The sequence below is a fragment of the Pygocentrus nattereri genome, chromosome 20 (assembly GCF_015220715.1).
Source record: "Pygocentrus nattereri isolate fPygNat1 chromosome 20, fPygNat1.pri, whole genome shotgun sequence".
NCBI lineage: Eukaryota > Metazoa > Chordata > Actinopteri > Characiformes > Serrasalmidae > Pygocentrus > Pygocentrus nattereri.
The window spans coordinates 28559304-28577176 of NC_051230.1; the positions used below are offsets into that span (position 1 = coordinate 28559304).

The window sequence follows — 17873 nt, forward strand, 5'->3', positions numbered from 1 at the left end:
GATATTAAGCACTTGTGCTTTTGGGACTGATTTGTAAATATGGTTTTCATACCGCGTTCATTCAGTTTTTCCCCATAGCAAATGAACGGTGAAATGTTGAGACCATTCAAATCTAACTTCCACAAATGATGAAACAGAGGACATCTCTCATACTGACCCTCATAGATATTGCATACAGACTCTCATATATACTAGTACATATTAGCAGCCACCTGGGATACCACAGAAATGGCCTCGCAGCACCTTAGCATCCACATGGGGTACCATTGTGATGGCAAACAAGCACCTGGCATACCATAGCAACAACTTAGCAACAACTTAGGATAACATGGCATCGGCCAACAACACTTTGGCAGCCACATGGGATGCGACAGCAAAAGCCTAGTAACACCTTAGCAACCATCTGGGAATCCATAGCAATAGCCAAGCGATATCTTAGCGATCACCTGGGATAACATGGCAACGGCTGTCAAGCCAACTTATATATTTTATTTCTTTTTTTTTTTTTTTTTTTGATATTTAATCAAACACTATATTATATAATGTATAACTTAGTATCATACAAATACTTTTACTTTTAGCCTCGTAGCTCCAGTGCACAAGTAAAGAAGCAAACCTTTGTCATCATGTGTCTTTTCTGATTGGCTACAATTGTGAAAAGGGGGAATTTCTGTAAAATGACTTTTTCACCAAACTATTCCTTTTGTTTTTGTTAATGCATAGTTGAGCTCTATGCTTTGTTTCTGAGGGCAGTTATTCTGTCTCCAGGGTTTGAGAGCAGTGACCTTGGTAGCTCCAGCAGGCTTCCTTTCATTTGCTAAGAAACAAAGGCAGCTCTATGTATCAGACTCAACTGTGTGGCAGATGACCAAGTGTGTGGCTATTATTGCAAAGGACTAGCATGACTCTGAACACTCTTGAATGTGGGACTGGTTGTTGTGACAGGACGAATGTTCACAAGGCCTGCATTGACCACATTGACACTTTTCATCTGAAAATTATAGCTGTTTTGGTCTGGGATTGGGGGGGGTATGGCTGGAGGGGTTTTGTTCTTGACCCAGTCCTTGGGTAGGAGGAATGTGTCTGGCCTGCCACTGTTGCTGAAGAAAATCCTGGATGACACATTGCAGCCACACATCCTTTCAGACCCATACCTTTGAGTTGTCTGTGCAGTGGAAGGATGGACAGAAACGCCAGACCTGAAGCAAGTGTGGAGATCTATCTGGTGGGGATGGTTTTGGTGGCCTACCAGGTCTTGTTGGGACTTTTAAGGAGCCGGTTAGTTGTTAGTAGTCCCACTTTCTGTTTTCGACGTCTAGTTTTGTATACTCCTTATTTTTCTTTCCATATGCAAGTGAATTATCTTATCTGTGTCTGCATAACTTAACAGCCACCCTTAATTCATCATTGGTCAGTTTCTGTCCGCGAGTTCACTTGACAAGCAGTTCATTTGGCTGTTTGACCATTTTCGGCAGAGAAACTGACCACTGATTAAGAGGATGGATAAGACACAAACCATGAGCTACAACAGGGGTGATTAGTCCTGGTCCTCGAAATATACTACCCTGAATGATTTAGCTAAAACCCTAGTCTAACACACCTGATCCAGGTAATGAAGGCCTTCAAGAGTATCTGAGCCGGGTGTGTTGAATCTGAGATTTCCGTGGTGGTAGATCTCCAGGACCAGGACTGTGCACCCATCTACATCAACCAAACTACATCAGCAAGGTGGAGAGGTTTCTGATCAACAGGCTGGTGAGGGTATATGGAATGCTGTTGTTGTTCACTGCTACAGGTAAAGTCTTTTGGATGACTTCAGCTCCGGGCTGTTATCCTTTGCATGCCTGCTCTAAAAGAATCCTAATCTATTTACTGCACGCTCATGAGGGAGACAGACTTTTTCGGATGGGCGTGTGATTGTGTAGTGGCTAACATTCTAAAAGCCCCTTCTCACACTCCTTCAGTTCACAGGCAACTCTCAAAAATCTTGTTCTTTCCCTGTGATCTGCTCTAGCGCTCTGGTGCAGGTCTGTTTGACACATGTTCCTTTCTCTTTGAAATCTGTAGTTGTTTGTTGCGAGTTGTCAGTAGTCTGTTCCAAGGCTGCTTTTATGGTGTTTATGTCATATTTGTTCTCTTTAGACTTCTTCTCTCTGTCCTGGAACTGTTTGTTTAGCTTTTTTTGTCTTTTGAAGCAGCTCAGTGCAGGCCTGCCTGATTAAACGATAATGTAAATTATTGATCCTTTTTTCAGTAGCAGTTGTGCTTTCTTGAGGTATTTTAAAATTTGAAACAAACCATATTGTCGTTTGTCCTGCAGGTTTCCCTATATCAGGGTTCCAGGTGGACGCAGTGGACCAGGTGATTCTGAACCTGCAGGATGACATCAGCAGCTGGAGAGCTGGTGAGCGGATCGTGATGGCCAGTACAGACTACTCTATGCACCAGGCCGAGGAGTTCACCCTACTGCCCTGCCCCCACTGCACCAAGAGGCAGGTCAGAATACAAGGTGAGTTTATTTGCCTATTCAGTCAGAAGAGCATTTGTGAGGTCAGGTGCTGATGTTGGACGAGAAGGCCTGGCTCGCAATTCACACTCATTAACCCCTAAGGTGTTCAGTGGGGTTGAGGTCGGGACTCTGGATATCCTGCACATCAAGCCATGTCTTTATAGACTCCACTTTGTGCACAGGAGCACAGTCATGCTGGACAAGGAAAGGGCTTTCCCCAGACTTTTGGCACAGTTGCAAGCATATAATTGTCTAAAATGTCACTGTATATTGAAGCATTAACATTATTCTTCATTGGAACTAAGGAGCCCAAACGCTGAAAAACAGCCCCAGATCATTATCCCCCCACTACCAAACTTTACTGTTGGCACTGTGCATTCCAGCAGGTAGTGTTCTGCTGGCATCCACCAAACCTCGATTCTTTCATCGGATAGTGAAGCATGATTGAACGCTCCAGAGAACACGTTTCTACTGCTGCAGAGTCCAGTAGTGGTGTGTTTTACACCCATTTCAAGTGGCTGTTTTTGGATGGTGGGGCAGTACATTGTAATTGTATTTCATTTGTGTTTGTGTGCATGCAATGTTCTTTTGGCTGTGGTTTGTGATTCGTAATAATACCTTGTGAGGAGAGGCTGTTATACTATTTATCTTTTTGTCAAAACCCAACTGTGTTTACAGCTGGACTGATTGATTTTTCTCAGCGTTTCAGCGTCCATACCTCAGGGACATAAAGCAGACACTCCTCTTTCAGTTTATCCCTGAAATATAATAAATAACAGATGCTGACAGTGGAGATAAGAGACTTTTTCTCATGATATTGACTGTACTGCATCTTCCTGTGGGACAGGAAAAGGGTGGGGGATGCTTACCGGTTGCTGCACACATGGGTGCTGTTAGTAAAGAAAATGTCGTGTGTCTCTCCAGGGGTTGTCTGATCAAAGTGAATTGATATTTGTTATTTTATATGAAGCTGGCACAGAGGGTTTCCCTCAGTCTACATACAACTGCATTTTTATTACAACATAAAGTTTGTGTTTGTAGACTCACTAGGGATGGGCATTTTTAAGTTAAATAGAAGTGGCAGTTTGTGCCCTACTACATTTTTATCTGAATGGAACTACAGTTTGAAGCCTTTTTTTTTTGCATCTGAGCTCAGTTAAGCCTTGATTTGACTGAACTCAACCTAACTATGACTGAGCACGGCTCAAGTCAGCTATGATGGAGCCAAACCCGGCAGTGACTGACTGAGCCAAGCCCGGCAATGACTGAGCCAAACCCAGCTATGAATGAGCAAAACCCCATATGATTTAGGCCCAATCCTATTTCTTATTTTTACCCATACCCCTTGAAACTGAGTTACAAGGGGTAGTGGTTGAAATTTTCCCCCTATGAAATGGGACGACCCTTCAAGAACCGGTTACGTCATCAGTTCTCGTCAGTGACTTTCACGTAAACAGACGAGACGAGGTTTTCTGTCCATTTCCAATACGCCGCCTCCAGCTGAGGTGATCTCACTAGTGTTTCACATGACAGGACGGGTGAATCATATTTAAAATAGTCATTAAAAATAATCAGGACATGTTTTCCTGCTTTGTCTCCAGACTACAGCAATAATGGTATATCGCACTGACATTTGCCGTTTATCCGAAGGAGACTGAAAAGCAGGGCGCTCGCGATTCATTCACAACTTCAGTTTTACAATCAATCAAACGAGTCACCAAATAAAAAAAGAGCACAAACAAAAAACTACCTCACTTCATTTACAGCTACTAGTGCTGCTCTGTAGTTGACCCTGCCAGTCTGCATTGACCGCAGAGGAGGGGGAAGTTCAGCTCCTCACTGCTTAAATACATTTAGGATCCGCCTTCAAAGAGGGGGGCAGTTATTTATTATCACCCCCAAGGATTCTTCAGTGATATGAAGCTGAACTTAGCTTTCTAATTGCCAGCTTCACGATCGATTTTCCCATCCCACCTTAAATGGTGAGGCAACCTCACGTACCAGAACGCAACTGCTGTGCCATTTAAGGTGGAACGGGAAAATTCGCCAGGTAGCGACCGAGACTTCAGCGTATTACTAGAGATTTTTATGTGTGCTATGAAGGAAATGACTATAAAACGCTATTTCAATGGTTCTTACAACACAGCGGCTTTTAACAGAGAAAATACTACATTCATGTGTCTCTTTGGTCAGTTGTGCAGCCATCATGACGATGATTGGCAGGGCATTCTGGGAATTTTCTAGTAGCACTCAGTTTGTAGTGCGCCTCTGAAAAATCTCTGTTTGAGGGGTCAAATAGCCCTAACACTTCGCCCTACCCCTCCATCTCAACAACAACCAGGACAGCCCTACCCCTACACGTTAACGCGCAAAACGGAGGGGTAGGGCTAATTGTTAGGGGCAAAGGGTGAAATGATGGAGGACTATGATGGAGCTAAACCTGGCTATGACTGAGCTAATCCCAACTGTGAATGAACTAAACCTGGCTATGACTGAGTTCAGCTTGTTCTGCATGCTGCCCTCAGTGCTGCTTTCCATAATTAAAAAATAAATTAATAAATACAATAAAATAATGAAAACTTAATATAAACGGAAAAAACAAGTGGCTAATAAAAGCTTTATTTCAGTAAGAGGGTCCTTGCCAGCTGTGCTTCAGCCTGAACTGCAGCAACAAACATGCTTACAGTTATGGTTAAATATTAAATGTATATATTATTGTTAAGGGGGTTTAAGGGGTTATTTTGTTATCGCATGTGTGTGTATTTGTTTGGAAATGCCAACAAGTGTTCAAAGCCTGTAAAATGCTGTTGGGCCTAGCGAATGCATAAATTCTGGTCTTTTTTTTTTTTTTAAGTTTAGTTCTTTTTTTTTTTTTTTTTTTTTTTGTGGCCAAAATGCAAAATGCTTGCCTGTAGTTTATTACAGCTGCAGCCAAGAGGTTTTGTGCCTCTCCAACACATGCTGCACTTTGATTCCTTTGCTCTGCTTCCAGACACATTTCCCAACTCTGGTGGTCAGTCCTGGTGCCAAGTCAGGCCTTAGCTAAAATTAGCTGAGCTCTGTCTCAGCAGACTTTTCTACACTAAAGGTTCCATGCTTTACAACAGTAATGAAACACATCTGTTTTTTCCTCAGCTCCGATATAGTTTATCAACTAAAACATGGCTGATGTGTGAACATGCGCTTATGTTGACCTCATAGCTCCATAGCTAAAGATGCCTTAACTGATTAACTGATTTGGTTAAGGGGGAAATCTGTACATTAGATTTCATGTATCGCTTTAACTTATAATTTTTAGTTTTTTTGTTGAAATTGTTGTATGCTTTCTTTCAGGGAAGCCGCAGTTCACTCACATGGGCGAGATTGTGGATGGAGTGGACATGCGAGCGGAGGTAGCTCTGCTGTCCAGAAACATTCTGGTCCAGGGAGAGATGGAGCGCTCCTGCTACGCTAAAAACTGGTGCCAGTACTTCAGCCACGACACCTTCGGAGGACATATCAAGGTCTATTTAACAAAATGTTTGTGTGGTTTTGCTTGTTTAACACTGATTTTTAGCTAGTGCCAAGCTGCTAGCCTGAGCTTCTGGGCTTAGAAAGGTGCTTCAGTCTGCTCAAGGGTAGAATTCTTAGGTGGGGATGAAGGTGTGGTAGCCACTCTCACAAACCTCGGAGTGTTTTTAGATGAATTCAAGTGACAAACGAGAAACAAAAAACATCTTAAACAGATGATACAATCATCTTTGAATATAAAGGAGCATCTGGGAAAGCGGAGTCCTTCCTGAGCAAGTAGAGGCTCGCCATTTTGCCAAAAAATGCATCAGGTTACAATCCCAACAGCTTAAGCGCAGATGGCACTGCATTAAGTACCAGCATGCTTCTGTGATTGATATGAGCGCATGAGCTCAGTAATACTGCTCATTGGAGTGTCCATCAATGCAAGTAAAGACTGTACAATGCACAGTGGAAACGTGTATTGTGGTCAGATGAGCCAGCGATTCACTTGAGAACTGAAAATTAAACTTATGTTTTATAATGATGGAAATAATGGACGTCATGTTCTCTGGGTCAAAGATGAAATGGATTGTTACCAGTGTAAAGTTCAAAATCCATGGTCTGTCATGGTATGTGGGCGTAATGGTAGGTAACTTGCACATATGTGAAGGCGCCATTAATGCTGAAAGATATAAATACATTTTGAAGAAACACTGCCTTTTAGATGATGGCTTTTTCAGGGACATCCACACTACAGCAGCACAACCATATATTCAGAGACTGCAGGGATTGATCTCTTTCCAGGATGACAGTGCCCCCATCCACAGGGAATAAGGGCTCACTGAATGGTTTGTTGAGTATGAAAATGATGTAAATCATATGCTGTGGCCTTCAGTCACTAGACCTCAAACCAGTTGAACAATTGTGGGAGATCTGGACAACTGTGCTAGACAGCACACTCTACCACAATCATCAAACCGCCCGTTGTGAGAATGTCTTTTGGTACAGTTCCAAGGACTTGAACGAAGCTGTACTAAAGGGCATTGAAGTTGTTCTCAATTTATTAAAATTATGGTGCTTTTCCCTTTAATTTGTCTGTAAATCCTTAGTTTAACAGTAACTTACAGTAACTTTGTTCTTTCTTTCTTTCTCTTTTTTTCCTGTAGATCTTGGGTAATTTCACCTCAGTGCATCTCTCTCAGGTAGAGCTGAAGCACATGGGTCAGCAGGCAGTCAGGGGAAGTTACCCCATCCACTTCCACCTGTGTGGAGACGTTGACCAGCAGGGAGGTTACAACCAGCCAACCTACCTCGATTCTCTCTCCATACACCACTCCTTCTCTCGCTGCGTTACCATCCATGCCACCAATGGCCTGCTGGTGCGTGTATGAATGGTCAAGCAGTGACTCATATAAAAGTCATATGCCTATAATACTTTTATATTCGTAGTTATTGGAAACACCCACCATGTGCTTCCATTAACTGGCCACTTCATTAGAAAAACCCACCTTGTAGTTCCACTCACTGGCATTTTTTTTTTTTTTTTAAACACGGACCTTGTAGTTGCACTTACTGACCACATCATTAAAAACACCCACCATGTAGTTCCACTCACTGGCCACTTTATTAGCAACACCCACCGTATAGGTCCACTGTGTAGGAATGCAATAGCTAATCTGTTGCTGCAAAGTTTGTCACCTGCCTTCTACTCCCTTTTTCATTGGTCACTGTCTGACCACAGGACTGCTTTTGACCAGATATGCTAAGTGACGTCCATTTCTAATGGCCGTTTTCTCAAACAACTTAAAGAAAATGGAAATGCTTTAAGTATTAAAGAATGTATTTACAATTAGTAAATATCATCTCAGTATAATTGTGTTAAAGTGACCAACCCTGCTCCTCCCTGATTCTTGTTTTGAAGGTAAGGGACACTGTTGGCTACGACGCACTGGGACACTGTTTTTTCCTGGAGGACGGGATCGAGCAGAGGAATACGTTCTTCCATAATCTGGGTTTAGTGACCAAACCAGGCACCCTCCTGCCCACTGACCGCAACGACACCATGTGCACAGAGATAAGAGGCCGCGTGTACAAGGGCTACGTTCCCTCACCAGCCACTGAGTGCAAGTATGACATCACAGACACGCATCGTGTGGCTTAGACAAGATATGCTTGGTGTCTGAAGGTAGCTTTTATAGTTTTACACTGAAGCTAATGTAGTCTAATGTAGCTAAACAAGCAATTGAAGCTTATACAGCCACATTTAGCGCTGTGTGTGTCACATACTTCCCTCAACAGTATCTCTAATAGACTTGCTTATGCAGTTTCTGACACTGTATCATATACGGTTACCTATAAAAATGGAAAGAGTTTTGTTAGCATAATCGATCAGGCATAACATTAAGACCACCTCCTTGTTTCTATACTCATTGTACATTTTATCAGCTCCACTTACAATATAGGTGCGCTTTGTAGATGTAAAGGTCAGAGACGATAGCTCATTGTGTTAGTCATCCTCTAGTCCTTTATCAGTGGTAACAGGACGCTGCCCACAGGACGCTGCCCACAGGACGCTGCCCACAGGACGCTGCCCACAGGACGCTGCCCACAGGACGCTGCCCACAGGACGCTGTTGGCTGGATACTTTTGTTTAGTGGACTATTTTCAGTCCAGCAGCAACACTGAAGTGTTTAAAAACTCCAGCAGCACTGCTGTGTCTGATCCACTCATACCAGCGCAACACACACTAACACACCACCACCACATCAGTGTTACTGCAGTGCTGAGAATGATCCACCACCCAAATAGTACCTGCTCTGTGAGGGTCCTGTGGGGGTCCTGACCAATGAAGAACAGGGTAACAGAGTATCAGAGAAACAGATGGACTACAGTCTGTAACTGTAGAGCTACAAAGTGCAGCTATACAGTAAGTGGAGCTGATAAAATGGACAATGAGCGTAGAAACAAAGTCATAATGTTATGCCCGACTGATGTATATTCGTTTTTGTGAACTGTTGTGCCAAAGAGTGAGAACAGGAAGTGGATGGAAGCACTGAATTAACTGTAAACCGAGCTAAAATGCTGTATGTGTGGTGTAGCCCTGTTTAGTGCTGCTGCAGCTGCCTCACATCAAGCAGTCCCTCTGTTTAACATGCCAGCGATTTCTGTAATATTTCTATTTTCAAAAGAAAGAAGAACTTTTATATGTAGTATAAATTTGGTAGATGTTATTTAGCTGTAGCTAGCTAGCTATGCTAGGAGCCATTGCTAACTGTAGCTGTATTCCCAAACAAGTGAAGCTAGTTGTCATTAGCTGCTGGCACCAGCTGGCTAACGTGACTCATTTACATTTATAAAAGCAAACCAAAACCTTTATATATAAAATCTGTTTAACTCTCTTTTGCCTCATGGTAGGCTAGCAGGCTACAGGTGCTAATTAGCGGTTTAAGCAACACTTCATATGAATAGCAAACTTTAAAGCTAGCTGGCTAGCTTTGTTAGCGATGTGGCCCATATATACCAATGTTTGAGGACTGCTGACCTGCTAATCCAGCCATATTCATAGGGCCTATTTTTATCCTGACATCTTGTGGGCCAACACATCAAATTTTCGCCTTTAATGACGTACAAACTTCTCCGTGTCCAATTCATGAAACCTTCGAAAGACATGGAAACGAGTAGAATTTGAAGCGCCAATGAAGCCACGCCCATCTGTACCTCATTTACATATCATTTACATGAAGCATGCCCTAACTCATGGAGATCTGTTGGGAGCTAATAAGACAACATAGCTCTGCTTATAAGCAGAGCTTGAAGGTGAACAGTGAATGTATTGCGCCCCCTACTGACCAGTTGTCATAGTATTAAAATTAAGCCACTTGGGAAGATTAAGTTTTTTGGAAGGTTTTAGTTTTTAATTCAGTAGAGTGGCATGATTGTGTAGTGTCATTATGTTTCTAATGTAACGTATTTAAACACTGCAGCTTATGCATTTGCTGTGTTTTGTTGTTTATTTTGTGGGCGGAGTCTGTAGCATCACACAGAAGCACAGTGTAATGTGTCTTTAAATGGAACGTGGAATAGTCGCAGCATTTGTTTACATCAATGTGCATGGAAAATATGTACTTTTGTGCTAGATTGCAATGAGCACCAATTATTAGTATTTCTCTTATTTCCGATTGTGTTTTTGTTATTGGAATTGTAGATGATGTTGATCATTTGTTTTCTTTAATCTCTTGTCTGCGTTCACTTTAGGGCTGTGTCTACATTTTGGATCGCCAACCCAAACAATAACCTAATCAACAATGCAGCAGCAGGTTCACAGGTAAGTCTGAGGTTCATATCTTTAGTCTTAAGTTCAGATCTGAGAAGATTTTTCTGGTAGTTTCACACCAGAGAAGCAAGTTATACTTTCATTTAGAAATTCTGTCTTACAGCACCTCATCTCAAGTTATGAAGTTCTAAACTACTCAACCTGGGTCGATTAATTAATTATGGCTGTTGTCTAGCACCCAGCAATACGTGCTCTGCTGAATACATCATCAAAATAATGTTACTTAGCTATACAGCCAAGTTAAAATAAAGTTAAAGATAAAAATGTGAATGCAAAAAATATAGATATTCATTTATGATTATATATAGGCTTTAATACACATACATTTGTTGTGTTTGATTTTTTGGGGGGGAACTATTTATAATTGCTTTTTTATTTTTTTAAGATTTAAATCATACCGTTTATTAATTAATCTAATTACTTTTATTTTTATTTAAAAAAAAGATTTATAGCTATTTTAAGTTTATTTTAAAATGTTATCTGGCTGGCTTCATGCGGTTAATTCTTGTTTTTGAGTTTCAGGAAGATGTTTATGTAATGACATTTTTCTCAGTTGTTACAAGGAATTATTTTTTATCTATTAGGAGTTTTCTTCTAAGGTTTCTCAATATCCTTACATTTTTCCATCAAGAGTTCCAAAGGTTCTTACTGTCTGGAAACTCCATGCACGTTTTTATTTAGGAATGTATAGTGTTGGTAATTCATTAAATATGTTTTGCATAATGTGTGTTTTCGTGTTGGGAATTTTGTGCCTGTACTTTTGTCACAGTATAGGGGCAGGGATGGGCTGGAGGTTAGGCCCTGTGACCAGAAGGTCGCCAGTTCAATCCCCAGCGCTGACAGTATGTGACTGAGGTGTCCTTGAGCAAGACACCTAACCCTGAACTGCTCCCTGGGCGCTGTGGATAGGGCTGCAAACTGCACTGGGCAAGTGTGCTCACTGCCACCTAGTGTGTGTTTTCACTAGTGTGTATGTGGTGTTTCACTGCACAGATGTGTTAAATGCAGAGGTGAAATTTCCCCATTGTGGGACTAATAAGAGTCACTTAATGTAATTTATCTCATCTAATAACCTTCTGGTTTATGCCTAATGAACATCGGCCTAATATATCAGCTATTTGCCTCCTTGTTTACTATAAGTATCAGTGTCTATCCTGAAACATATGGTCCAGTGTCATTTAAAATATATTAAAGAAATAAGCTATGAGAGGCTGTGGTTACTTTGATTTAAACTCCCTATTTGTGATTTAAAATTGCAGTAATGCCTCAAGTGGCTTATTGCTTTTATAAAGTGATGGCCAACATAAAATACACTGCTCAAAAAAATAAAGGGAACACTTAAACAACACAATATAACTCCAAGTAAATCAAACTTCTGTGAAATCAAACTGTCCACTTAGGAAGCAACACTGATTGACAATCAGTTTCACAGCTGTTGTGCAAATGGAACAGACAACAGGTGGAAATTATTGGCAATTAGCAAGACACGCTCAATAGGGGAGTGGTTCTGCAGGTGGGGACCACAGACCACTTCTCAGTACCTTTCTGCTTTCTGGCTGATGTTTTGGTCACTTTTGAATGTTGGTGGTGCTTTCACACTCGTGGTAGCAGGAGACGGACTCTCCAACCCACACAAGTGGCTCAGGTAGTGCAGCTCATCCAGGATGGCACATCAATGCGAGCTGTGGCAAGAAGGTTTGCTGTGTCTGTCAGCGTAGTGTCCAGAGGCTGGAGGCGCTACCAGGAGACAGGCCAGTACACCAGCAGACATGGAGGAGGCTATAAGAGGGCAACAACCCAGCAGCAGGACCGCTACCTCCGCCTTTGTGCAAGGAGGAACAGGAGGAGCACTGCCAGAGCCCTGCAAAATGACCTCCAGCAGGCCACAAATGTGCATGTGTCTGCACAAACGGTTAGAAACCGACTCCATGAGGATGGTATGAGGGCCCGATGTCCACAGATGGGGGTTGTGCTCACAGCCGAACACCATGCAGGATCCTTGGCATTTGCCAAAGAACACCAGGATTGGCAAATTCGCCACTGGCGCACTGAGCTCTTCACAGATGAAAGCAGGTTCACACTGAGCACATGTGACAGACGTGACAGAGTCTGGAGACGCCGTGGAGAGCGATCTGCTGCCTGCAACATCCTTCAGCATGACCGGCTTGGCAGTGGGTCAGTAATGGTGTGGGGTGGCATTTCTTTGGAGGGCCTCACAGCCCTCCATGTGCTCGCCAGAGGTAGCCTGACTGCCATTAGGTACCGAGATGAGATCTGCAGACCCCTTGTGAGACCATATGCTGGTGCGGTTGGCCCTGGGTTCCTCCTAATGCAGGACAGTGCTAGACCTCATGTGGCTGGAGTGTGTCAGCAGTTCCTGCAAGATGAAGGCATTGAAGCTATGGACTGGCCTGCCCGTTCCCCAGACCTGTTCAGGAGTTGGCAGATGCTTTAGTCCAGGTCTGGGAGGAGATCCCTCAGGAGACCATCTGCCACCTCATCAGGAGCATGCCCAGGCATTGTAGGGAGGTCATACAGGCACGTGGAGGCCACACACAATACTGAGCCTCATTTTGACTTGTTTTAAGGACATCACATCAAAGTTGGATCAGCCTGTCGTGTGACTCCAAATCCAGGCCTCCATTGGTTAAATGGTTTGTTGTCAGCACATTCAACCTTGTACAGAACAAAGTATTCAATGAGAATATTTCAGTCATTCAGATCTAGGATGTGTTGCCTTTATTTTATTGATCTTTTATACTGCCATTTAACAGTTACGTAAGTACTTTAATTCAAATCTGTGATATTAAAGATGGAGTTGTTTAGGCTGTTGGCTCTTTTAGCCTGTTAGCTAGCTGACCAGCCTAGTTCTAGTTAAGAACATAAGTTGTCAGCCCCCCAGTTTATACAAGAAACAGGTTCTTACTTCATCAATAAAGTTGGTGCTCCATTCGAGCAGCATGAGAGTCAAAGATTATTGCATTAATGCACATTTTGAAGCCCAAAATTTTTTGTAGTGAATATACATGATAAGCCTAGAGGTGGACGATATGGCCAAACTTATCATGTGATGTAATATAAGGTGCTACAGTCAACAATGTGTTGTTTTTTCTGGTATGTTACAGATAAATAGAAATTGTGTCTTAACCTTTGCAGAAAAATGCCATATTCGAGTTCCCTGTAGATGAAATGTTTACTTATTTTCACCCAGAAAATCGGTGAAACATGTCATCCCCCACAACCTTTTTCATACCATTGAATCACTTCACCAAAAGCTTGAAAAATATGGAGATGCATATATTTAACCATATCACCCAGTATTGTAATTCTAACCAAGAGTACGAGTGAAAGTCCTAAGACAGTAGTTTTGCATGGTATTTGAGATTAAGTAGTTAATCTGCTAGTAATGAAATTACTCATAGCAACTCGGTTAAATCTCCTTCATTCCACTCTTTTATTAAATGTTTGTTTGGCAGTAAAGTGGTTGTTTGTGCTGGTTTGGCATGATGTGTATATAGTAGAGGATTATGTAAACATAGGGATGTGCCAGCAGTTTATCCTGCATTTATTACAGCTCAGAAAAAAAACCCTAATTTTATTTCTGAGAGAGAAAGAACTTGGGTTCATGGCACCATAACCTGGTTTAAAAGTTCATCTCTATCTGATCAAAGCATTCTTGAGCATCATGTAGAACCATCAGACAGTCAGTACTGTTATTTTGTTAGGAGAGATTTAGGAATGCAAGAGTTGCAAATAAGAACATTTCTCATGTTGAAGATGTTAAGAAAGCATAAATTTATGCTATGTTCAGAATTATTTTAAACTTTGGAAGGGTTCACATTTGAGCAAACAGCATTTGCAATTAGTTTGTTCTTCTCTGTGGTTAAAAAAACATTTTTGAGTAGTAAACTAATTTTTAAAACTACGTTTTATTGCTTGTATTTAAATTATTGTGAGTGTCTTGTTAGATCATTCATATATATATATAAGTTTTTCTTTTCTAACAAACTAACAACTAACAAACTTAAACTAACAAACTTAAACAAGGCTTTTTTTTCCTATAACATACTTGGGAGAAAATAAAGTATAGAATAGGCCATAACTTTTGCACAGGTCACATTCTCTTCACACACTAACTAAATAGAAAAACATTCTTTTTGTAGCCAGCGAGGAGTCTTTCTATTCTTGTTGTAGGAATTTTCACCCACTTTTCCTTGCAGAACACTTCTAGTTCTGCAGCATTCATGGGCTTTCTTGCGTGCACAACATGTTAAAGATCTACCAACAGATTTTCATTGATGTTCAGGGTGAGGGACAGTGATGGACAGTGAGAGTTGTTCCAAAAGCATGTGGTTCTTGAAATAGATCATAGTCGATTTTGATTTGGATCATTATCCTGTTGTAGAAGTGAGCCTCCTTTTAGCTTCACTTTCTTGACTGTAGGTGTTTTCAAACTTGAGCTTAATACTGGACCCAGGACCTCTTGCTCTGTGAGTTTAGTATGTTTGGTTAGATATAAAAGCTGTTTTCGAGCCCAGAAGTGGTCCAGGGAACAGACCGCTGGTCCTCCTGAAATCGGTGGTCTGGGGTTTAACAAGCTGTGGTGGAATTGTGGCATTCTTGTATGTGAAAGCAACCAGCTATAATGAGCCCCTCCCCCAAACAATTCCAGAATTGGTCCTGGTTGCAGACTCATGTATTCGGAACAAATCCATTCTTCTGTCTACATGTGGAATGTCTACATGTTGTGCCACTGACTGCTACACAACACCAAAGCATAATAGATCCACCCTGTGTTTAACAGTTAGCAAGGTGTTCTATTCATCAAATGCTGCCTCTCCAAACATACTTTTGGTAGTGGTATGTGAAGAGATCCATTTTCATTTAATCAGTCCACTTATTTCCAAACTGTCCAAATGCCTTATCAAAATGTTGTTTTGCACACCACAGGTGTTGTGATGAGGTTCCAGGTAGAGTTTCCTTCTGAGGACTCTTGTATGCAGATCATGTTTGTGCAAGAAATGCTGCACAGTAGAACGGTGCACCACCACTCTATCAGCTAAACCTTTCTGCTTCCTTCCTCCTTTGCTGTCAGATGGGGGTTTTACTTTGCATTTTTGGCCAACATACAAGCAGTTCTAAATGACGAGCTCTTCCAGATCATTCTTTAACTTCCACAGTTCCCTTTAACTGTCATTTCTTTAATGATTTTTCAGACAGTGAAAATTGCAAGGTGAAAGCACTTCATTGTCTTTTTAAAGCTTTTTTCCTGCTTTGTGAGCTTTACTTTCAGATCCTCAGCTGGCTGTGTAGAGTAGCCCATGGTTATTAAGTGTGGGCAGGTTTGAAGAGGCAGAGAATTTGTTATGCTCATAGATTTATTAAACTCATAGTTAATGTATCCTAGAACTGCTGTTTCACCCTTTAACCCTGAAGGTTGGTGTGCAGACCATTGCTGCATTGCTATCTGACCAACACAGACAACAGTCTTGTTTAGCCATTAGCTAACGAAAGGGCAAAGGGAAAGATTTAAGTAGGACATTGATAATTTACAGATGAATGATCTTATTTGGATTTATAAGCACTCAGCTGGTTTCCTGATGCGTTTGTCAAACACTAAAAAGTTACACCTTGAATGGTGCAGCAGTTAGTTTAACATGGAACGGGAAAATTTGAACAAGAATCAGGCGAGTAAGAAGCGACTTCAGCCTCGAACGTTGAGAGACATTTTGCAAGACACTGTTCCACTTTTGAGAAAGTTTCCTGCCGGAGATGTGAGAAAAGCGGCTATAGCTGAGCTAAAGCTTAAAGCAGAGCAAAGTAATTCTGCCTATACTAGGACATCAGCACATACACAGACATAATTATAGCCAAGCTGGTATTATGGACATAAAATGTCGTGGTTAGATTTTTGTTAAAAGGACAAAATGGCTTTTCTCAACATAGCGGGTATTTGATAATGACAACAAATAATACTAGGCTACTGTGAGGAGAAGTTTGGGAAATTGTTGAACAAATACATCGTCATGCATTAAATCAGTACTTGTATTCATGTTATTTGTATTCATTCCAATATTAATATTTTCAGGGCAAGTAACCTCAAGTATCATTCTAACTGGTTCAAAGTTGCTGTGGGGCCGCAGTAACTTGAGAACGGTCCATATAATCAAAGTTAAAGAGTTTTTTTCTTTCTCGTTCTCCAGGATGCTGGGATTTGGTACATCTTCCACAATGCCTCCACAGGGGACACTCATGGGCTGGTCCCTGAAACAAGAGCAGAACTCACCCCACTGGGTATTTTCTACAACAACAGAGTCCACTCCAACTTTAAGGTACCTCTGCATGTCAACAGCATGACCAAAATGCGAAACACATGGGGTCCTGGGGGGATGTGTCAATCTAAATTCTAGTGGGTCTCTGAAGATGAATTTATTATGATGTTAGACTGATATTAGCCTGCTTCTATCACAATGAGTAAGCTTCTGTCTTTGATATTCTGAACTAACTAGTGCTCTAGCACTGGTCTGGCTCAGGGTGGCGTTATGTCAAGCTGGTTCACCCAGTTGGTCCTTCATAGTCTAGCAACTGTAAGTATACTAAGGATACCTTGGAAATTCTCTACAGTATGTTGTAACATATTTGCAAATCTGACAACTTGCCCACTTTTCCTAAGTGATCAATGGAAACAGGGAATTGAAGTTAGCCTCAGTGCTGCTATGGCGAGTGAGCATAGTATTGTATCTTATTGTTATTGTATTGCATTGAATGGCACAGAGTTCTGCGTTCAACTCTTTCTTTTTCTCTTGGTGTCTGCAGTAACATTTTGTTTCTAGCAGTATCTGAGCTCAGGACTGTCTTTTTCTCTAAGCTATTGGTAACTAGCAAAGATACTTTCTCTAGATTGACAAAGCACTTTTTGTAAGTTGCTCTGGGTAAGAGCGTCTGCTAAATGCTGTAAATGTAAATGTGAGCAGCCAGCCAATGATGGATTACGCACACTGAGCATGACCAAGTAAAACTCATATCACTGTGTTAACAGCACAAATTCAACTGAGCGCTCCATTATAGAATGAATTAAACTCTAAGGGTGGCTTACATATTTCACATACAGAACTGTGTAACTTGCATGTTTATTTCATAGTAGTGACGTCAAGTCAAGTAAAGCCTTGAGTTTGAGTGCTTACATTATTAAATATCTTCATCAGACTGAGTGTTTAATTTCCACAGAAAGAGAAAAAAGGCAGAATAAACTGTTAGATATACAGTGAAGTGTAAAAAGTAATATAAATGGGGGGATAAAAAAATCTAATTTTGCTCTTCTGCACCAGTCAGTGCAGTCATGTTCAAACAGTTTGAGCTGCAGCAGATCAACAGTGAAACTCAAACGTGGTCCACTGCGACTGAGTGTGATCAAAGTTTTTTTTTTTTCCATGTTATCAAACGCTGTTTATACATTCTTCTCCTGTAATCACACTTTTTTCACATTTTTTTTCCCCCATGCGAACAAATATATACCACAAATTTTTGCATATGATCATG

The 17873-nt window shown here is 41.3% G+C and overlaps 1 protein-coding gene across 2 annotated transcripts in view; it reads left to right on the forward strand.

Moving 5' to 3' along the window:
- cemip2 (cell migration inducing hyaluronidase 2) overlaps positions 1-17873 on the forward strand; it is a 69076-nt gene that overhangs the window by 21749 nt on the left and 29454 nt on the right. For both annotated transcript variants that reach the window (XM_017709648.2, XM_017709649.2), the window contains exons 6-11: positions 2321-2509; positions 5843-6012; positions 7168-7380; positions 7923-8128; positions 10256-10325; positions 16538-16666. In XM_017709648.2, the coding sequence (XP_017565137.1) occupies positions 2321-2509; positions 5843-6012; positions 7168-7380; positions 7923-8128; positions 10256-10325; positions 16538-16666 (977 nt within the window). The remainder of the gene's footprint in view (positions 1-2320; positions 2510-5842; positions 6013-7167; positions 7381-7922; positions 8129-10255; positions 10326-16537; positions 16667-17873) is intronic.